Source organism: Ovis canadensis, chromosome 11 (assembly GCF_042477335.2).
Source record: "Ovis canadensis isolate MfBH-ARS-UI-01 breed Bighorn chromosome 11, ARS-UI_OviCan_v2, whole genome shotgun sequence".
NCBI lineage: Eukaryota > Metazoa > Chordata > Mammalia > Artiodactyla > Bovidae > Ovis > Ovis canadensis.
In genome coordinates this window covers 51,846,000-51,864,956 of record NC_091255.1, presented here as the reverse complement: position 1 = coordinate 51,864,956, position 18,957 = coordinate 51,846,000, and the positions used below count along the sequence as shown (strand labels likewise).

At 53.4% G+C, this 18,957-nt stretch overlaps 1 protein-coding gene across 22 annotated transcripts; it reads left to right on the top strand.

The window, feature by feature from the left end:
• Positions 1-650: 650 nt before the first annotated feature.
• On the top strand, positions 651-16,173 carry ETV4 (ETS variant transcription factor 4). Of its 22 annotated transcripts, none has more exons than XM_069543498.1 (14): positions 684-935; positions 1,477-1,587; positions 1,763-1,856; positions 2,078-2,125; positions 3,991-4,066; positions 9,069-9,122; positions 10,321-10,444; positions 11,054-11,197; positions 11,582-11,850; positions 13,871-13,945; positions 14,101-14,169; positions 14,311-14,483; positions 14,751-14,852; positions 15,288-16,173. In XM_069543498.1, the coding sequence occupies exons 5-14, from the start codon at positions 3,991-3,993 to the stop codon at positions 15,510-15,512; spliced, it is 1,311 nt and encodes a 436-aa protein (XP_069399599.1). In that variant the 5' UTR covers positions 684-935; positions 1,477-1,587; positions 1,763-1,856; positions 2,078-2,125; the 3' UTR covers positions 15,513-16,173. The 22 variants fall into 22 exon arrangements, with proteins under 22 accessions (XP_069399582.1, XP_069399599.1, XP_069399580.1 ...); XM_069543488.1 differs by lacking the exon at positions 684-935 and adding an exon at positions 1,152-1,352 and having other exon boundaries at positions 10,318-10,444; positions 11,036-11,197; XM_069543495.1 differs by lacking the exon at positions 684-935 and adding an exon at positions 1,154-1,352 and having other exon boundaries at positions 10,318-10,444.
• The last annotated feature ends 2,784 nt before the right edge of the window (positions 16,174-18,957 follow it).

Below are 18,957 nucleotides of genomic sequence, written 5' to 3'. Positions count from 1 at the left end.
AGCTTTGAGAGAACAGACCCTTGAGGAAAAGCCTGGATTCCATGCCAGCTTACATTTATTGAGCGCCTACTGTGTATCAGTTGTCACATAACTTTAATTCACTTAATTGTGGCCTCAAAGGGCTATACCGGAAAATGTAGATGGTCGGGGGCTGCAAACTCCAGACGCCCCGAGTGGCCAAGCCACCGCCCCTCTCTGAGTTTTCATTTTCAGTCTCTGTAAAATGGAAACAATAGAACCCCTTCGCCAGCTTATGGGAATGAAATGAGCACGTGGAAGCAGAGAGCTTCATAAATGCTCGTTATTATTGTTCCTCTGGGCATGCAAGTCCGCTCGCCTCCCCCCAGGGCGCACACACAGATACATTCACACTCCCACGTACACGCGGATGCACAGAGACGTGTGCAGACGCCAGCCGGAGGAGTTAGCAGAGCGTCAGGGTCACCACCGAGTCCCACAGAGAAGCCGTCGGGTCCTTGGCTTCCCCGGTTTTCTCTCAGCTCTTTATGAATGAACTCCGGCCGCAAGGAGTTTATTTTTTTATGAATGGGAGCCCAAGCGGTGAATGAAACCGGGAGCCAACCCCTGAGTTCTCATTGGCCCCCGCTGCTGGGAAACTCCGCCCCCCCCGGCTCGGCTGGGCGAGTCTCGGGATTGGCGGGCGTGCCGGGCCCTGGGGTTTCATTCACAAAAGTCAATGAAACAAAGGGAGCGGGGTGGGGGGTGGATAAAGCCAAGGCAGAGGCGAAGGAAATGCACCAATCAGAGGCTCCCCCGGGCTCACAACTGTCGGCGGCGCCCGGAAAACAAGCCGGTGCGCTAGGGACCCGGGGCCGGGGCCGCCTAGCTCCGGCCTAGCCCCGCGGCCCTCGGTGCAACCCGGGAGGGGATGCTCGGGACCCCTCGCGGCTCCAGTACAGACGCCCGGGCCTCAGGTGAGGCTACGGGAGGGAGAGGGAGGGAGAGTTGTGATTCCCAGCCTCGCATCCAACACTCACCACACTCTCACCACCGCCTCCGCAGATTCCAGGGCAGGGGGTGGGAGGCGCTGGGATTCAGGGTTGGAGGGGGCGCCCGAGTTGTGGGCGTGCGAAATGGTGCGCGCCTCGCCTGCTGCTCCTCCGCGCGCGAGCGCACACTCGCGCGCGCGCACACAGACACAGACACACACACACAGACACACACACACACACACACACACACGTCTTATGTAACCAAGTCTGGGCAAAGCAGGGCTGCAGAAAGCAGCCGAAACGGCGACCCCGGTTCCCAGGAGCAGGTGGGACCTCCTTTGGCGGGAGGGCAGTGTGGCGGCACTAAGCTCTGCAGGCGGAAACCTCCCCATCGCCTGAGTGAGTCGGAGAAGTTTTGCCGTCGGACCCGGAGCCTCGGGACTGCCCCTCCCCGCCGCCCTTACCCACCCCCACCTCGCTGCCTTCCCCAGACGGTGTGCGAACGCAGCCCCCCCGCCCCCAGGTCTCTGCCCCCGCGCGGGGCCCGGGCCGTGCGGCCGGAGGGAGCGGCCGGATGGAGCGGAGGATGAAAGGCGGATACTTGGACCAGCAAGTGCCCTACACCTTCTGCAGCGTGAGCGCCGCGCCGGCCTCCACGCCCGCCCTCTCCCTGCACCCGCCCCAACCCACCGCGCGGCCCTAGCGGGGTCCAGGGCTGCCCGCCCCTGAGTCACCCCGGGACCCCAGCCCCGCCCCCCAGACAAGGCGGCCTCAGGGTGACTCGGGGGCATTCTTCCCCTTCCCCGCAGAAATCGCCCGGAAATGGGAGCTTGCGCGAAGCTCTGACGGTCCCACAGGGGAAGCTCATGGACCCGGGCTCCCTGCCGCCCCCCGACTCCGAAGGTAAAGAGACAGCGAGACAAAACGCGACCCTCCCCACCTCACACACCCTGAGGGCTGAACCTGGAACCCTCGCCCTTTTCCCCCCAAAAAATTGCCCTCCAAGGGACTCTGTTCATTCTCCCCCAACCCCCAAGGGGGAGGTCACTGGGCTCCTTAGGGTTCCCCACTCTCCCACCGCCATCTCCACCTCACCTTCTCCATTCCATTATTCACCCCCTCAGATCTGTTCCAGGATTTAAGTCACTTCCAGGAGACGTGGCTCGCTGAAGGTGAGTAGTTTTGTGACCTTTTCTATTATTGGGGTGGCCGATGCTGTCTACCCCTAGTATTCCAACCTAGCTCACTTCCTCTCTTGCTGGCCTCCAGGGCCTCTGCAAGGCCCCTTCCCCAAGTCTCCTGCCTTTCCACTCTTTCCAGCGCCCTGTGTGGATACTTATATTGATATTTATTTTCTCTGCCCAGAGCCAGGCTTGTGTAACTAGGCCTGGGGATGAATCAGACCATTGTGTGGGGTATTTGCTTATTTGAATGGAACTTGGCCCCAGGCCCGTTTTCCTGGTTGAAATTTTCATTTGCAAAGTTTGTTTGGCACCAGCCCCCAGGCTGAGGTGTGTGTTAGGGTTTTGGGGCGGGGGAATGAGTGTAAGAAACAGGAGAAAGAGAAGGAGCAATTCGTTTGTTACCTGTCTTCTTGAATTGCCGAAACATTCATTTTTACCCCCTTGGTTTCTCTTCTTCCCAAACCCTAGCGCCAAACGATTTACCGTCTGAGCTAGAGAACAACAAAAGTTTAAATAATTCTTTTTTTCTTTCTTTTTTGCATTACTTTGGCAAAGCAGCCCAGGGCTTCTCCCCCAAATCGCCTTGATTGTAATTCTAATGGCAGCCGATCCTCCCTCCTCCTTCCCTAGGCAAATTGCTCCTCCAGTTTGCTGGGGGCAGGAGTCGGGAGTGATGGTGGAGGGGGTGAGCTGTGAGCTGGCTGGAGTGGGGTCAGTAGCTGGGCCTCTGTATAGGGAGGTGTGTTCTAGGAGGTCTCCTCCCAAGGGTGTCACTAGCAGGACTGCAGGTAGGTGGCTTTTGGTGTTGAGACAGTCTCTGTGAGGGAACGGTTAATACCCCCATCTGAGGGTCCCTTCACTGTAACACTGAAACCCAAGAAAGCACAGCACAAGGAACCCCTTCTTAAGGGCTTTTCTTTGAGCTCTCCCCATCCCTCCACCTGTGTCTCTTGGATGACTTCTTAAAACTCAAACCCAGCTCCTCTAGAACCATCTTTAAAAGCCTGGAGTAAAAGGGAAAGACCCCTGACTAGACAGACTAGATCTATTGTGACTGCTGTGGTATCCCCCTAAACATATACGTTAACAAAATGACTAGCATGGAGCAAGCACTCAAGACATTTTGGAATTCAAGGCTCAACGTCCTCATGGGTGCTGGAGAGATCTGGGGGCTCTAGGGAGATTGTGGCTGTCTTTCCTGATTCTGCAAGCCCTGTGTGCCCAGCTGTGAATTACAAGCAGAGCTATGCCCAATCTGCCCATCCTGCCCATCCTCCGCTCAAGGTTCCGGAGCTGAGCTGGAGCTAAAAGAACGCAGTGGTGTCAGTTTCCAGGGTCTCTCAAAGACTTCCTTTCCTAACGCCTGATTTCTGTCTGGCTTGCCAGGCTCCTGTCTGTCCAGCTGAGGGTCCCTAGGCTCCCCCAAGTGGGCAGCTCCTGGGGCTTGTGATCTAGGGGTAGGCTCATGTTGGCGTTTCGGAAGCAGCAGGGTTTGGAATGGGAAGGGAAGGAAAATGTTCTCATCTTCTGTCAACCTTGGAAGCCCCACCCCTTGGCTGTGGGGATCTAGAAATTGTACTTGTGTCTATCTGCATGTGTCAGTGTGACAGCCAGTGTGTGTTTCACGCTGCTGCTGCCCTGGAAGTCCCTGTACATTTAAATCCAGTGGGTGGGGAGGTGGGGGTGGGGATCGCAAGACGCAGGTTGGGTGGGGGGGAGGCGCTGGGATCTCCTTGGTTCCCTCTCCTTCCTTCTGAGGGAGCAGCTCAGGTTCCCAGCTGGCGATGGATGGCCAGGCCTGAGGGGGGGATGCTGTGGCCGATCGCTCCTTCTCGCTCTCTCTGCGGAGACAGATGCAGCTGCCGGGGCCCTGTCCCCCTGCACCATCCCAGCACCACCCCAGCCTCCTCTCCTGCCTCTTCCCACCAGGTCAGTGACCCCTGCAGCCCAGAGGGAGCTTTGGGGTGGCAGGGAGGGACTAGTTCCTTTGGAAACTTGCCAGTGGTGGGGTGTGTAGGACTGGGGGCCGGAGCTTGATTTCTCCCTAAAGCCCCAATTTGGATTGAAGCCGTGGGTCCTTGAAGTGTGGGTGGGGCTGTGAAGAATTAGGGGGACACCAGGTTGGATTCTGGTGGAGGTGGTTGTGGGTTCAGCATCTGGTGTCCAGGCAACATAGAGGGTGAGGGTGAGTGGGGGTCTGTGGAGGCAGCTCAGACATCTTTGGATTGGGGGTTTTCTAGATGGATAGAGGGGTGGAGTGATGTGAGACTAAGAAGGTGTGTCTGTTTTCGGGGTGCCTGGGAATCTGCTGAATTGCTGGAGAAAGAACCAGGCTACTGCAGGGAAACCCCGGGCTCAGACCGGCTGAGCCCAAGCTGCGTCTGGTTATTGTCAAAGATGTGCTTCTGGTCAAAGGTTCCTTTCCGGGTTTGTGGGGAGCCCTCTGGAACCCTCAGAGGCAAAGACTTTGGTCTCTTGGTGATAAGGAATGTTGACTCTGGGTCATGTATGTTCTTTGTATGAGGTAGGAGTCCATACAGGGTCTATGGATTCCCGCAAGCTCTGTGGATAGGTTGTAGGGGTCCTTGAGTCCTCCGATATGTGTATAAAATCGTTGGGGGTGCAACATACACAAAGGAATGTGAATATTTCTAAGAGAAGGATCCATAGCTCCTATGAGATCTTTAAAAAGGGGTGGGTCTGTGCTCCCCTTTGCATAAGAACCATCAGTCCCAAGTCTTCCTCTGAGGTCTGCAGCCCCCTCGTCCTTTGGTTTTCCCTGTTCGTATTTGTAAATCCAAAAAGAGATCCCATGTGGATGTGTTTCACCCGTGTAAAGCCGTGAAGTAAAAGGCAGTTGGGTGTGTATGAATCCATGCGTGTGCACGCTGGGGCTCAGCCTGTCTGTGAGAAGAGATGGGGTTAATTCCCTCCTCTGGTCTTCCCTAGCTACAATGCCTCCTTCTATATCTTTCTGTCTCCTCCCCTTCCAGAAGGCTCTTGGGGATAAACGTCCCCTCCATAGATAGAGAACTGGTTCCTTCCAGTATACTGCCAGGGTGGGGCTGGGGTAAGAGGGAGAGGCCAGTGGTGACAAAATGGAGGAGAAGCTCCGGGGGATGCCTCCCCCCATTTCCACTGGGGCTCCTTAAGAGGCCCCTCTGCCTTGTAATTGGACCCTCAGAGAGGGAGAAGGTGATGGAGTATATATTGTATAGGTGGGTGGTTTACTTGGGATGGGCTTCGCTACTTGGCTGTTTGCGCCTACCTGTTCTCCTGGAGCCCAGGTGGGAAGCCCCTAAGCCCCTTTTCTACTGACTCCCCTCCCATTGGAGGGATGTTCCCTGAAATTCTCTTTCTGGGCATTATGCTGGCTTGGCACCTTTCTTAATCCTCTGCCATGTCCCCAGGCAGATAAACTCCACCTTGGTGCCAGGATGGAGTTGGGGGCAGACCCTGGCACACTGGCTTGGCAGCCTAAGCTCAGCCAAGTCAACAAATATATAAAGAGTGGCTGACACTCGAGACCAAACATGGTCATTAGAAATTCTCCTGCTCTCCAGGAACGCGAGGCTTTGTGTGCCTGTTTCCATCCTTGACAGTCTCTGAGCCACAGAGGCCCTGTCCTGCCCTTCTGGGAGGAGCTGGCACTCTGGGGAGGGGCCAGGCAGGCACTAGGGTTCACACCACAGCCCATTCTTGCCTTGGCTGATCTCTCCTGGCCTGGGATGAGGACAGCACCAGGGTGCTGGGGGTGGTCTCCTGGACTGCTTGGGAACTGGGGATTCTGGTCAAACCTTCAGGCCTGAGGCAAGAGGAAAGTCAAGATGACCCCAGGGTTCGCTACCATGATGTGACCTGGCTTGTGACGCCAGCAGGAGATGCCCCCAGCCCATTACTTCAGTGGACACCGGCAGTTAATGAAGCCCCAGAGGGGGCCCAGAGTGCGTCAGCCTCCCCCATGTGCTGACCTCTCCCACCCTGGGGACCCTTCTTGCCCAGGTAGCAGGGAGGGAAATAGTGTTCATTTTGCTCCTGTCACCCCCATTCTGTCTGTCTAGGGGGCTCTCACCTATGGTTGTGCCAAAGGGCACAGCATGGATGGGCTTGGGTCTTACCCTCCTGGGCAGTTGAGGTTTTGCATCCTTCCCTTAATCCAGTTTTCCAAACCTGCCTATTCTTAGGGGCTACCAGGGGCGTGTGTTAAAATACAGGTGCCTGGGACTTCCCTGGTAGTCCAGTGGTTGACTGAGTTTCTAATACAGGAGGCAAGGGTTTGATCCCTGGTTGGGAAACTAAGATCCCATATGCCTGCCACACAGTGTGGCAAAAAAAAAAAAAATAGATAGATAGATAGATGCCCCCACCCTGGGCCTTTGGAATGACTCTCCAAGGGTGGGGCCTGGGAATCTGTTTCTAAGAGTGTCCCAGGCTTCTTGATTGGGGCCAGTTTGGGAATGGTTGCCTTTGTGCCCTAGTTGCGCTCCTAAAAAGATGTACTGTGTTGGTTTTTTGTTTGTTTGTTTTTGCCAAGGGATTTCATGCCCTACTGATCTATTTGATCACTTCAGAATTGTTCTGTGCTGATTTTTCTTCCATAAGTTCTTTAGGGGCTGGGGGTTTCCTGATTCTTAAACCCTTCAGCCGTTGGGTTCCCTCTGTCAAGAAGTCACCAATCTATAAATAAATGTGTATTTTACTTCATTGTTTCTTATTGAAGTATAGTTGCTTTACAATTTTGTGTTAGGTTTCAGGTGTACAGCAAAATGACTTGGTTATACATATATACATGTGTGTCTATACCTATATTCTTTTTTAAATTTTTCCCCTTCTAGATTATTACAAGATATTGAATAGACTTCCCTGTGGTACACAGTAAATCCTTGCTGTTTATTTTATAAATGATAGTGTGCATCTGTTAATCTTATATTCCCAACTTATCCCTCTCCTCGATAAATGTGTATTTTAAAGCACTTGACACCTCTGATGTCTTAAAGCAAGTTAATAAAGAATCCACCTGCCAAGCAATTGATCACAGCCTTAAGCATCCTTTGTGAGATGTGTTTTCCCTGGAGGACCTGCCTCTAATATTTACCTGGTGGTGGAGAGGGGGCCCTCAAGGGGAAGGAAGGGCTGGTTGGTTAGGATCTCCTTAGTTCTTGCTCCCAGGCCCCTGTTGCCCACTCCCACTGGCCTGAGGACAGGGGTCATTGTATGTTTATTCATATAGTCTACAAATAATGTATTGAGTGTCTATTCTGAATGGGACCCTGTTTCAGGGGTGCTTGGGAGTCAGACAAAGACAGATAAATCATCTGCCCTCAGCAAGCTTAACTTCTTTGTAGAATAGATGGATGATAAAGTACACATAAATTACATATGCATAAATTAAATGAATACTTTCAAGAAGTCATATGTGCTTGGGAAAAAATAAAACAGGGATGTGATCAAGAGCCAGGAGGGACCAGTTCAGTGTGGGTGGTCAGAGAAGGCCTCTTAAAGGGCAAAGTGAGCTAAGACTTCAGAGGCGAGAAGACAACAGGCCAGGATGTGGGGAAGAGGGGTCAAGCTGATCAGGACCCAAAAGGAGACCAGAGCTCTGGAGGGTAACAGGCAAGGAGAGGCAGGTCGGAGAGACAAGTAAGGGCCAGAACCTTTGGGGCCATGGAGGCCAAGGACAAAGAGTTTGGGGTTCATGCTTTAAGCAAGGGAGAGAAGTGATTGGATTTCTGTTATAAAAGATTCCTCTGACAGCCATGTGGAGAGTAGGAGGAGGGAGTTCTGATCTGAGGTCATGGCTGAAATCCAAGGAAGACAGTGGAGCCTTGTCCCAGGAGGGAAGCCATAGAGATTGGGGTGTGTCCTGTATAGACTGGGACAAGTGACAGTGTTCTCAGCCATCTCCTTGTATCCCTCACCCTTACCGGCCATTTCCAACTCTCCCATCATTTTATCCATGAGCTTTCCCATTGCCCACTGAGAGCAGCCTACAGGGGACGAAAGACCTGTTTCTGTGGGTACCATCGCCTTACTTTCAAGGCACTCTCTTCCCAGACTATCAGGAAGTCCTTCTAGGTGTCTACCCTTTCCCTTCCTGCTGTGATCTATTTATTCCTGAGAAAGAGGCAAAAAGTGGGCAAAGATTCTCGGGTCAGCAGAGGTACTCAGCTGGATCCCACCTGAAGGAGTTGGCAAGGCCAGAATAAGAACTAGAAATCAGAGCCCGGATATCCAGTCTGGGGGCCACGGATGAGCTGTTGTGCTATTTTAGTTTTCCTGCCTAATCCCCAAACCCAGCTCCACCCACACTGGCACCCTGAGAGTGCTCCTCAGAACTCCAGTTTAGGAAGCCCTTCTCTCTCCTAGTTGCACATCAAAGGGATAAAGCACCATGACTGCCAGTGACCCCAGCCTCCTCCTCTTCCATTGTCATACTCTTATCACCTCCTTGAACCAGTCTTTTCCTTTTATTCCATCTCCTTTCCCAGGCTCTAGATTTCTACCTTTCACCTGGGAAGTTCTGGGCCCAGCCCAGATTAAGAATCTTCCCATGTGATTCTAAGTCCACAGACTCTCATTCCTTGTCATGCCTGCCCATCCCAGATGTGACGCTGCTTTGAGGGAACTCTGTAAACTCTGAGGGGCTGGGTTATCTTCACTTGAGAAAAATGGAGGGAAAAAAGACAAAGCATCTAAGACACAACTCTGGAATCTGCTCAGACGGGTTCTGAGAACTGCAGCCTTCCCTCCAGGGTGTTAAGGGAGCCGCGAGAGGGAGGGTGCTAGGACGTGGTTGGAGTTACTTTCGGTCCTAGGAAAACTGTTTGCCCCTTCTGGCTGGTGCTAATCTGCAGGGCTGCAATAATGGAATCTGTCAGGGGCTGCCATCCAGGGCCTCCAGCCCAGACTCACCTCTGACCTCTCTCTGCAGCTCAGGTACCGGACAGTGATGAGCAGTTTGTTCCTGATTTCCATTCGGAAAACTGTGAGTAGAGGGCCTGGGTAGAGGGGATGGGGAGTAGGGGAGGGCAGGAAAGGAGTCATAGGGATAGAGGGTCACAGAAGATCAACTTGTTCTGTCCTCTGAAAAAAGGGTGAAGGGCAGAGCTCCCCATTCTTGGGTTTGGACTCAAAAGGCCCAGCAGTAATTGGGAGATGAAAACTTTGGTGCACGTCGGGGCTTGCCCATTCTAGCTGTGTGACCTTGGAGCAGACGCTTCACCTCTCTGATCCTTTCCTTATTTCTGAAACGAGAGGCTTGGACCAGTGCAGTGGGGGCCAATTCTACCATTCTAAGTTACTGCTGGACAACTAGGGATAATTGGCACCTCAGGAGACCAGTGTCTGTTGACATTTGGGGTTGTTAACAGCTGAGGGTGGAGTGCTGTTGGCATCTAATGAATAGAACCAGGGAGGCTGCTAACATCCTTTGATGCTCAGGACAGCCCCCAGGACAATGAATTATGTGGCCCAAATGTCACTGGTGCTACTGTTGAGAAACCCTGCTTTAATGTCTGATACTTAGCTTTCAACCGCCTTGACCAATGAGATGAAGCAGAGCACAAATAATTGACAACAGAGCAGTCGATTGTGGGTTTTTGACTCACACTTGCAGTCTTGAAACCAACGCTTTGCTGCTCAGCCTGGTGGCTGGAGTTGGCGGATCCAGCAGGGGCCACAGGAAAGGCCAGTGTTCTTCATGGATAATTAGGAGTGTGTGTATGATGCTAGTCAGCTGACATGCAAGTGGGCTAATATCCAACCTTAACCAGAAAAAGAAAGATGCTTTATAGCCCCAAATAAGAAAACATTTCTCTCCCTTGGAATTTTCCAGGATGGTCAGGAAAACCACAGGCCTTTGGTTGGATGTGCTTGCTCCTACAAAGGTGTTTTGGGCAGGGTGGGGGTGGGTTGGGGTTGCACTAAATGTTGAACTTTAGAGTTTCTTTGGGTCATACTGGACATGAGCCAAAAGTATAAAACTAGACATAATATAAATAGCCAGACTGTTCTTAGAAGTGTCTATGATTCTTCTGACAATTGTGACCCAGAGAAGGGGGATGAGGCTATACCAGCATCCAACTGATGGTTAACAAGCAGATGTCAGAAGGCATCAGAAGCTCTTCCTGCCTTTCCTGTGACATTCTCTGGCCTTGCTCTGCCTCCCCCAACCCCCACAGTAGCTTTCCACAGCCCCACCACCAGGATCAAGAAGGAGCCCCAGAGTCCTCGCACAGACCCGGCCCTGTCCTGCAGCAGGAAGCCCCCCCTCCCCTATCACCATGGCGAGCAGTGCCTTTATTCCAGGTGAGCCCTAGCTATGCCCTGGGGAAGGAAGGGTGGGATGGAGGGTTGGGGGTGGGCACCTGGTGAGCAGTGGCAGCATTTGAGATGCAGGTTAGATAATAGAAAGGATTTCTGAGCTCCTGTAATAGGGTAATATAGCTCAGGATTTCCTGAGTAGTTAGGATGAAAAAACAGGGGTTCAAGGGATGTATATTAAGACCAGGGCAGGGGCTTCCCTGGTGGTCCAGTGGTTAAGGCTGCACTTCCAGTGCGGGTGGTGCAGATTCCATCCCTGGTTGGAGAACTAAGAACCCCCACCCATATGCCTCGCGTTGTGGCCAGAATATTAAAAAGAGCAGAGTATTTCCACTGGAGAAGCCACTGTCTGACCCTACCCAGTTGCTGTGGGCTGGGGAGAGGTGTTTTCAAGATTACACCTGGCTTTAGGATTAAGAAAGAAAAAAAAGTTGATTTGGGGCAGAGTCTGGCACCCTGGCACCCTCTCTTCTCCCATAATCCCTGTGACCTGACTTCCCAGGGAATGAAGGGTTCAAAGATGCTTGCCCAGCTTCTCTGCCCCCTCACCCCTGTCTCCCTCCCCCTCACCTCCAGTGCCTATGACCCCCCTAGACAAATCGCCATCAAGTCCCCTGCCCCTGGTGCCCCCGGACAGTCGCCCCTGCAGCCCTTTCCCCGGGCAGAACAACGGAATTTCCTGAGATCCTCCAGCGCCTCCCAGCCCCACCCTGGCCATGGGTACCTCGGGGAGCACAGGTAAGGAGATGAGGAGAGCTGCTTCTCACCAGTTTTTCTCGAGTGTTCTTCACTGGCCCTTAAGAGACCTGGCATGGGGAAAGGTGAGGATTTTGACCTCTCCCTGCCCCTTCCTTCACCCCCGCCCCCCACACTCGGTAAGCTCTGAGAGCAGCAGGCACAAGGAGGCCTACTTTTATTTTTTAATTAATTATTTTAATTGGAGGCTAATTACTTTACAATATTGTAGTGGTTTTTGCCATACATTGACATGAATTAGCGATGAGTGTACATGTGTCCCCCATCCTGAACCCCCCTCCCACCTCCCTCCCCATCCCATCCCTCAAGGTTGGAGGACTACTTTTAATATTCTCTTCTGTTCTTTCTCCATCCAACCATATGCAGCTCCATCTTCCAGCAGCCCCTGGATGTCTGCCACTCCTTCACACCCTCTCAGGGAGCAGGCCGGGAACCCCTCCCTGCCCCCTACCAACACCAGCTGTCGGAGCCCTGCCCACCCTACCCTCAGCAGAGCTTCAAGCAGGAATACCTTGACCCCCTGTATGAACAGGCCGGCCAGCCAGCAGTGGGCCAGGGTGGAGTCAGTGGGCACAGGTACCCAGGGGCGGGGGTGGTGATCAAACAGGAGCAGACGGACTTCTCCTACGACTCAGGTAAGAGACGCTACTGGGAAGGGGATGGAGGAGGATTGTTCAAGGGGATTGTTGGGTGGGGTGGCATGTGATCGAGTGGACAGTGCCGGTAAACACAGCATGTCTCCCCTTCCTATCCTTTTACTAGTTCATATGTTCAGCCCATGCACCTACCACTTCTTTTCTTAGATTCAAAAAGAACTGTCCCTTTTCAGTTAGCAGACTTATATTCAGATAAGAGATATGTGAGATGTGCAGGTCCTTGCCTTTGGATAGCTTGGGACTTAATAGGAAAGTTAAGGCATTTCTTCCCATTTCTATTTAACGGGTGTTTGGGGGCTTACATACCTACTGGGACAGAAGTACTATGCCAGGAGCATGAGTGTGTGCAGTTGGTGGACACGGATGAATACGACGTGTCATTGGTCTCTGTCCCCACAGAAGCTTAAGAAATACAAAGGGATTTGAATGAGGAGAAACATGAACTTGAACTAGCCAGGCTCACACTTCCCAATTGGAAGGCAGGGTTCAGGTGCGGTTTCCACATCCTGTTTGAGCCTCCTGGTTGAAACAACCCACCATCCTGGCCAGAGCTGGGGACTGGAAGTAGCAACTACTTTAAATTCTAGTTCCACCTGGCTGTTGATGTAAATGAGATGCACTCAGCCACGGTGTTCATAAACAACAGCGACTGCTCAAAAGCCCAAGGAGCCAGGGAAAGGCCCAGGAAATCTTGTCTCCTGTTAACACTGGAGTGTTAGTCAGTCGTGTCCAACTGTTTGTGATCCCATGGATTGTAACCCACCAGGCTCCTCTGTCCATGGGATTTCCCAAGGCAAGAATACTGGAGTGGGTTGCCATGTCCTTCTTCAGGGGATCTTCGGACCCAGGTGTGGGTTCGAACCCAGGTCTCCTGCATTGTGGGCAGTTTCTTTAAAATCTGAGCCACCAGGGAAGTCCCAAGTTAATTAACATTGTTACCAGCTCCAAATTGGAGGTCATCTGCCATGTGCATTAGAAAAAAATAAATTTCAGAGTCTAGATTAGGCTCAGACCTGCCTAGAGTGTTTTGAATTTCCCTTTTCCTGGTGTCAGTCTTTTAGGGGTAGGGACATGAGCCCCAAATCCCCCAGGCTGCCTGAATCAGAACCAGAAGGGAGCCCCTCTCCTCCAGCCCAGGGCCCTACGCCTGAGCCCTGTCCCACAGTGAAGAGGAAGTAGCAGGGAGACGCTCTTGTCCGCTGACCTTCAAAGGAGGCAGACCGGAGGAGCTCCAGTTACATGCCCTTGAACTCCTGCCCCTCCCCCTTCAGCTTCCTCTGAATGGAGTCAGGAATTCCATTCACAAAATGGAGGCACGAATGAGCCCACCCTCCCGCCTCCTCCCGGAGGTGTCGGGTTTCACCATCTCATTCATAAGTGGGAGTGAAGGGGGTAGGGCAGGAAGGGGCTGGCACTTGACAAGCTGGCTGCACCACAGCGTCCTCCAGGTGGGGTGTCAATCTTGTGGAATGGAATGAAATAGAGTGGACTGTCTTACTGTCAGAGCTGGAAACAGGGCCCGGCCGGGTGTGCCCACTGCCGTTTCCACAAATAGATACATGTGTTTCTTCTCCCTGCCCCCACACCCCTTTCCTCCCTCCCTCACACCCGCACTCGGCTGGAACCTGCCCTGCTGACCGGACGTCAGCCCATTCCAGGGGAATCTTAGCCTGGGACACCGAACCCTTTCCCCGGAGGTTCATCTCTACCCTCCCCCTCCCCTCTAAACTCACAGGAAACAGCTGCTCCTGGAATCCGGGGCCTTGTGGAGCAGCTTTGCCCGGCCTCAGCTGCTGCCATCCAGGCCGTCTGGCCCAGCCCTCAAGCTGAGGGCTTCGAGCCTGACACTCCCTCTGGGTGAACTTCCCCCGGGACCTGGGGGTAGGCGGGCCTCTGGGGAAAGAACCGGAAGGCAGGCTGGCATGTTCTTGAATGTGTGGGGGACTGCCGCCCCCACCCCAGCCACCTCCAACATCTCCCTTCTTTCTCCTCCCCCCAGATGTCCCTGGGTATGCCTCAATGTACCTTCACACAGAAGGTTTCTCCGGGCCCTCTCCAGGTGACAGAACCGTGGGTAAGGCAGCCCCCTCTTCCTCCCCTGCCAAGCCCTCCAAGTTGGAGAGAGTCCTGCTGTGGGGGAGGGGCTCCTGGCCAGGAGTCCCTCTGGACTCTGGGGTCTCGTACCAGTGAACCCCCAGATCCGAATGACCCCCACACTTCCTCCCCAAGGCTACGGCTATGAGAAACCTCTGCGACCATTCCCAGATGATGTCTGTGTCGTCCCTGAGAAGTTTGAAGGTCAGAGAAGTGACTGCTCAAGCTCTCTGTGTCCTCCCCCAGGAATCACATTTCATGGGAAAGGGCCTGGGGAGAGGGAACAGGGTTGCTTGGGCCACCAGAGGCACAAGCCCTCCACCTCTTGTTTCCTATGTTCCTCAGGAGACATCAAGCAGGAAGGGATGGGAGCCTTCCGAGAGGGACCACCCTACCAGCGCCGGGGTGCCTTGCAGCTGTGGCAGTTTCTGGTGGCCCTGCTCGATGACCCGACAAATGCTCACTTCATTGCCTGGACCGGCCGGGGGATGGAGTTCAAACTAATTGAGCCTGAGGAGGTGAGCCTCTCAGATGTCTCCACCCCTCCTCCCAACAGCGTTGGGGACTGGAGATAAGAAACCCTGGGAACTGGTAACATGTGCCTTCACCAGCACTGCTGCTTTTATTTAACCTGAATTCCTGCCAAACTAGGGTCTGCAGGCTGGTGCTTAGCTGCAGGGCCTGCTGAGCATGTGCTCCAAGAATCTCAAGTGCTCTTTCTGACCTGCCCCCCATATTTCCTCTGCTGAGCTGCCCTGGCCATCCCCCAACTATCCTGTCCCCAGGTCGCCAGGCTCTGGGGTATCCAGAAGAACCGGCCAGCTATGAATTACGACAAACTGAGTCGCTCACTCCGATACTACTACGAGAAAGGCATCATGCAGAAGGTCAGGGGTTAAGGGTCCAAGGACAGGGTGGGTGCGGGCTTCTCTGGTGTTCCAGTGGCTAAGACTGCACTTCCACTGTAGGGGAGGTGGGTTTGATCCCTGGTTGGGGAAGTTCTGTATGCTGTGAGGTGCAATCAAAAAGAAAAAAAAAAAGACACGGGAGTTGGGGCAGTGGCTGTGGAAAGGTGCTGAGGGTAGGAGAGCATCTCTCAGCAAGTTTGAAGGAGCACATAATGAACCAGTCAGAAAAGTCCAGAAATTATGGACAACCCTAAGATTTTCCTCTCAAAAAAAAGTGATGAGCAATAATGGAAAAGAATTGTGAAGGGAGGCATCTTCTTAAACGAAGCAGCAGGAGGAACCCACGCATCTGCCTGGGCCTGAAGGAGGGCTGCTTTTCCACCCCCACATTGACTCAGCCCTCTCCCCCTACAGGTGGCCGGCGAGCGTTATGTGTACAAGTTTGTGTGTGAGCCCGAGGCCCTCTTCTCTCTGGCCTTCCCGGACAATCAGCGTCCAGCTCTCAAGGCTGAGTTTGACCGGCCGGTCAGTGAGGAGGACACAGTCCCTTTGTCCCACTTGGACGAGAGCCCCGCCTACCTCCCAGAGCTGGCTGGCCCTGCCCAGCCCTTTGGCCCCAAGGGTGGCTACTCTTACTAGCCCTTTGCAGCTGCTCCCCTGCCGCCGGGGCTGCTGCCTGTGTACATAGTTGAGTTTGTTGTCGGGGAAACCCCAACTCTGAAACCCACAGATGTCTTTGGAGTAGATCTCCTCTGCCCATCAGTCACTCCGGCCCAGACTCTGAGCTGCTCCCCAGAACCGATGGGAAGGGAAAGGGGAGACTTCAAGCGTGAAGGTAGCGTCTGGGAAATTCCGTTGGGGGCCTCACCTCTGGCCTCTTTCTAGGTAGGTCCTGCTTAGAGGTCAAGCCCTCTCCCCTCTCCCCACTACAGAGAACATGTTTGTTCTCTTCTGGGGGACAGAGGAGCTTCCCCACTTCATCCCGTTGGAGGGCGGGGACATTGAGCTTTCCTGACCTCTCATGGTAGGGAGATGGCCGCCTGGATCCTGTGCTTCCCTCCAAGCTGTGGCCCTAGAGGGTCCTTCTTGGCAGTTCTTGGTGCTCTGTTCCCAGAGGCAGGGGGAGGCTGGAGTGAGGAACTTGGGATAGGGGAGGGCTTGCCAGGTAGAGGTGTGGGGGGTGGCTAGCCTCTGCTCCAGTGGCCTCTGCCTCTCCTCTGCCTTTTCCTAGGCCCAGGCCTGGGGTTTCACCTCCACTGTATCTGCCAGACCCTAATAAAGGACCCTGCTTCTCCTGTGAGTTCTCCTGTGTCCTCTTTGCTGCCATGGGAGAAGGATCTGGGGTTTCAAAGACATATAACCAGAGTTTGGGCGCTGGCCCTGACACTTAACCTCCCATATGGGTTTAGGAAAAACAAATGACCTTTTTCCTCTGGAAAATGGGCTCAGTGATAGACAGCTGCTCAGACTTCTCCCTCCCAGAATTATCAAGAGGATTGTCTGAAATATCTCATGTATTGATGGGCAGCCATCTCCCCGTTCAGGTTAGTGGAAGGGGGACTGATGAGAGCCTTGAAGCCCTCCTGGGGCTTCCTTAGGCAGGGTTTGGTCTGTGGTTTCTGTGATCACAGGTAAACTCCCATGACCATGCTACCCATGTATACAAACCCCAATGGTGGGTCCCCTCTCCTGCTGTGGCTCCAGGTCGCTGTTTTGCTGAAGGTGGGGACAGTTTGTATGGAGGGGAGCGGGAAAAGGCAGCACCCAGGCAAGAGGGTACAGGGAGGCTGGAGCAGCCCCGAGCCCTGGGTCCCGGCCAGTGAGGAAGAGCATGCCAGACTTTCGCAGGAAATGGGAAGGGAAACAGCATGGATTCTCCTTGCTCAAATCTTGGGGGAGAACAGAACCCTAGGCCACGTTTTCAGGGTTGGGAGGTGGGAGCCAAGGCTGAAAAAGTGGTGACATCTAGAAAGGAAGTATGATAAGAAGTATGACAGGGCCTGTGGAGGAGGGAGGGGCAGGACGGGCAGTCCCTGTGTAAACAGCTTCGTAGGAGCCAGATTCAGGTGAAAACAGGTGCTCTCCATCCAATTACATCAGAACCACAGCAAATGTCTGCGCTGGGGTGGGGCCAGCCTAACCACAGCTGATGCTTCATCCACAGCCCCTGTCCAGTACTCAGGCCAAGACTACAGGAAGAGATGCCTCTTGACCACTACCCACAGAAAAAAAGCAATGTTATTTTTTTTTCCGCCCAGAAACAGAAAACATTGTGCTAACTTTATAGCAATAGACAAAATTTTTTAAAAAGCAATTTTTTACAAATACATAATTGTACATGAGTGTTAGTCACTCAGTCACGTCCAACTCTTTGTGATTCCATGGACTATAGCCCTCTAGGGTCCTCTGTCCATGGGATATCCCAAGGCAAGAATGCTGGAATGGGTTGCCATTTCCTCCTCCAGGGGATCTTCCCGACCCAGGGATCAAACCTGGGTCTCCTGCATTGCTGGCAGATTCTTTACTGTCTGAGCCACCAGGGAAGCCTGTAATTGTACATGAAACCTAGGCTATCATGGTGAGAAGAGGTGTAAAGGTCAAGTGTAAACCCTGAGGTCTCAGTAGGTGCATTATGAGGAGAGACAGGGTCCTGGAAAGGTCTCCACAGGCTGAGACGTGACCTCTGTCCTCTGGAATGCTAACAACCCACTCCTCACAACTCTGTTCAAATCCTTGCACGTGGAGGGCACTCCTCTGAGGAGGAGATGGCTACCAGACCACAACCACGACCACAGGAGAGAATTCTCTGGCTGAAGGAAAGACTGCCAAAACTGAACCGCACTCTAGACTGGATGAAGGGAAGCCCTGGACCAAGGCGCCTGACCCAACAGGAGAGCTGACACATGGCCCATAGGACGGTTCCCTGACACACAGACAGGCACAGACTCAGCACAAGTGCAGGGGCAGGAAACTCTGGAGCTAGGCTCCCGCAGGGGTGGGATAAACAGCAAGAAGATTCCAGCTCCTTACACGAGACCCACATCCTCTTCGAGCTGTCACTCAATCTCGGGATATACTGCTTCAAGGAAGAGAAACAAGGGCCCCATTGTGTAGGAGCAGCAGGCGGGTCCTCCTGCCCATCTGGCTGGGAGCCCCGTTCCCTCGAGGAAGGCTCAGCACTGCTGCCTACATGCTGTTTGTCACGGACAGTCAAAAGGCCAGACCCCTGCCTTGTCGTCAGAGCAGAGACGGTGACCCCAGCTCTTTGGGGAGATGTTCAAGACCCACAGAGCTTGGGTCCTTTTTGCTCACCTTACCCAGAAAGATGACCACCCGCTCTCAGCCTTGGCCTGCTAAACATCCCCTTTCCAACTTCAGCTTAAAATCCAAACCTCCTTTCTTGGCGGTGATGACTTCAGAGGTGCCAATGCCGTCAATGTTGGTCACCCAGCTGGGACAGGTGGGCTGCCAAACCCAGAGTTTGTTCCTAAACCAGACAGACCTGGCCTGGAATTAAGACTGGGTAGCCAGCCTCTGCTTCTGCTTCAATTTCCTCTGTCTCCCAACAAGGCCTTAAAGGATCTTTAAATCCTCTGACTTCAGCTGCTGGCCTAGGTTTCCTGAGAGGCACACTGAGACTCGCAGCTCACTCAGCTAAATGAAGGGGCAGGGCATACCGTCAGCAGACTCTGCTGGGTTGTTTCTGAATTGTGTCCTTAGGCTGGTCTGCTGCCTAATAGCAGCCTATATTCCTTCACATCCTAGTAGGTTGTATAGTCTCCTTCAGTGTCCAACGTACCACTGTAGAGTAGTTCTAGTATTTATATCATTTCAGAACTCTCAAGTGTAGAGAGAATGGAGGCAGTTCAGGCCATAACACAGGATGTGCCCAATCTGCCAGGGGTTTCTCCACCAGACCAACTTCCCGGAAGTTCCACAGCCTGGCCTGGCAGCATCTGCCTGATGGTCTTCCAAGTCCAGAGGCTTCTCAGGAAATGTGAGCAGGGCCCTGGGAGGTGGCCATTCCCCAACCAAATGCTAGGAGGAAACCACCAAACATGCGGCCAGGAGCACAGGTCCTGGG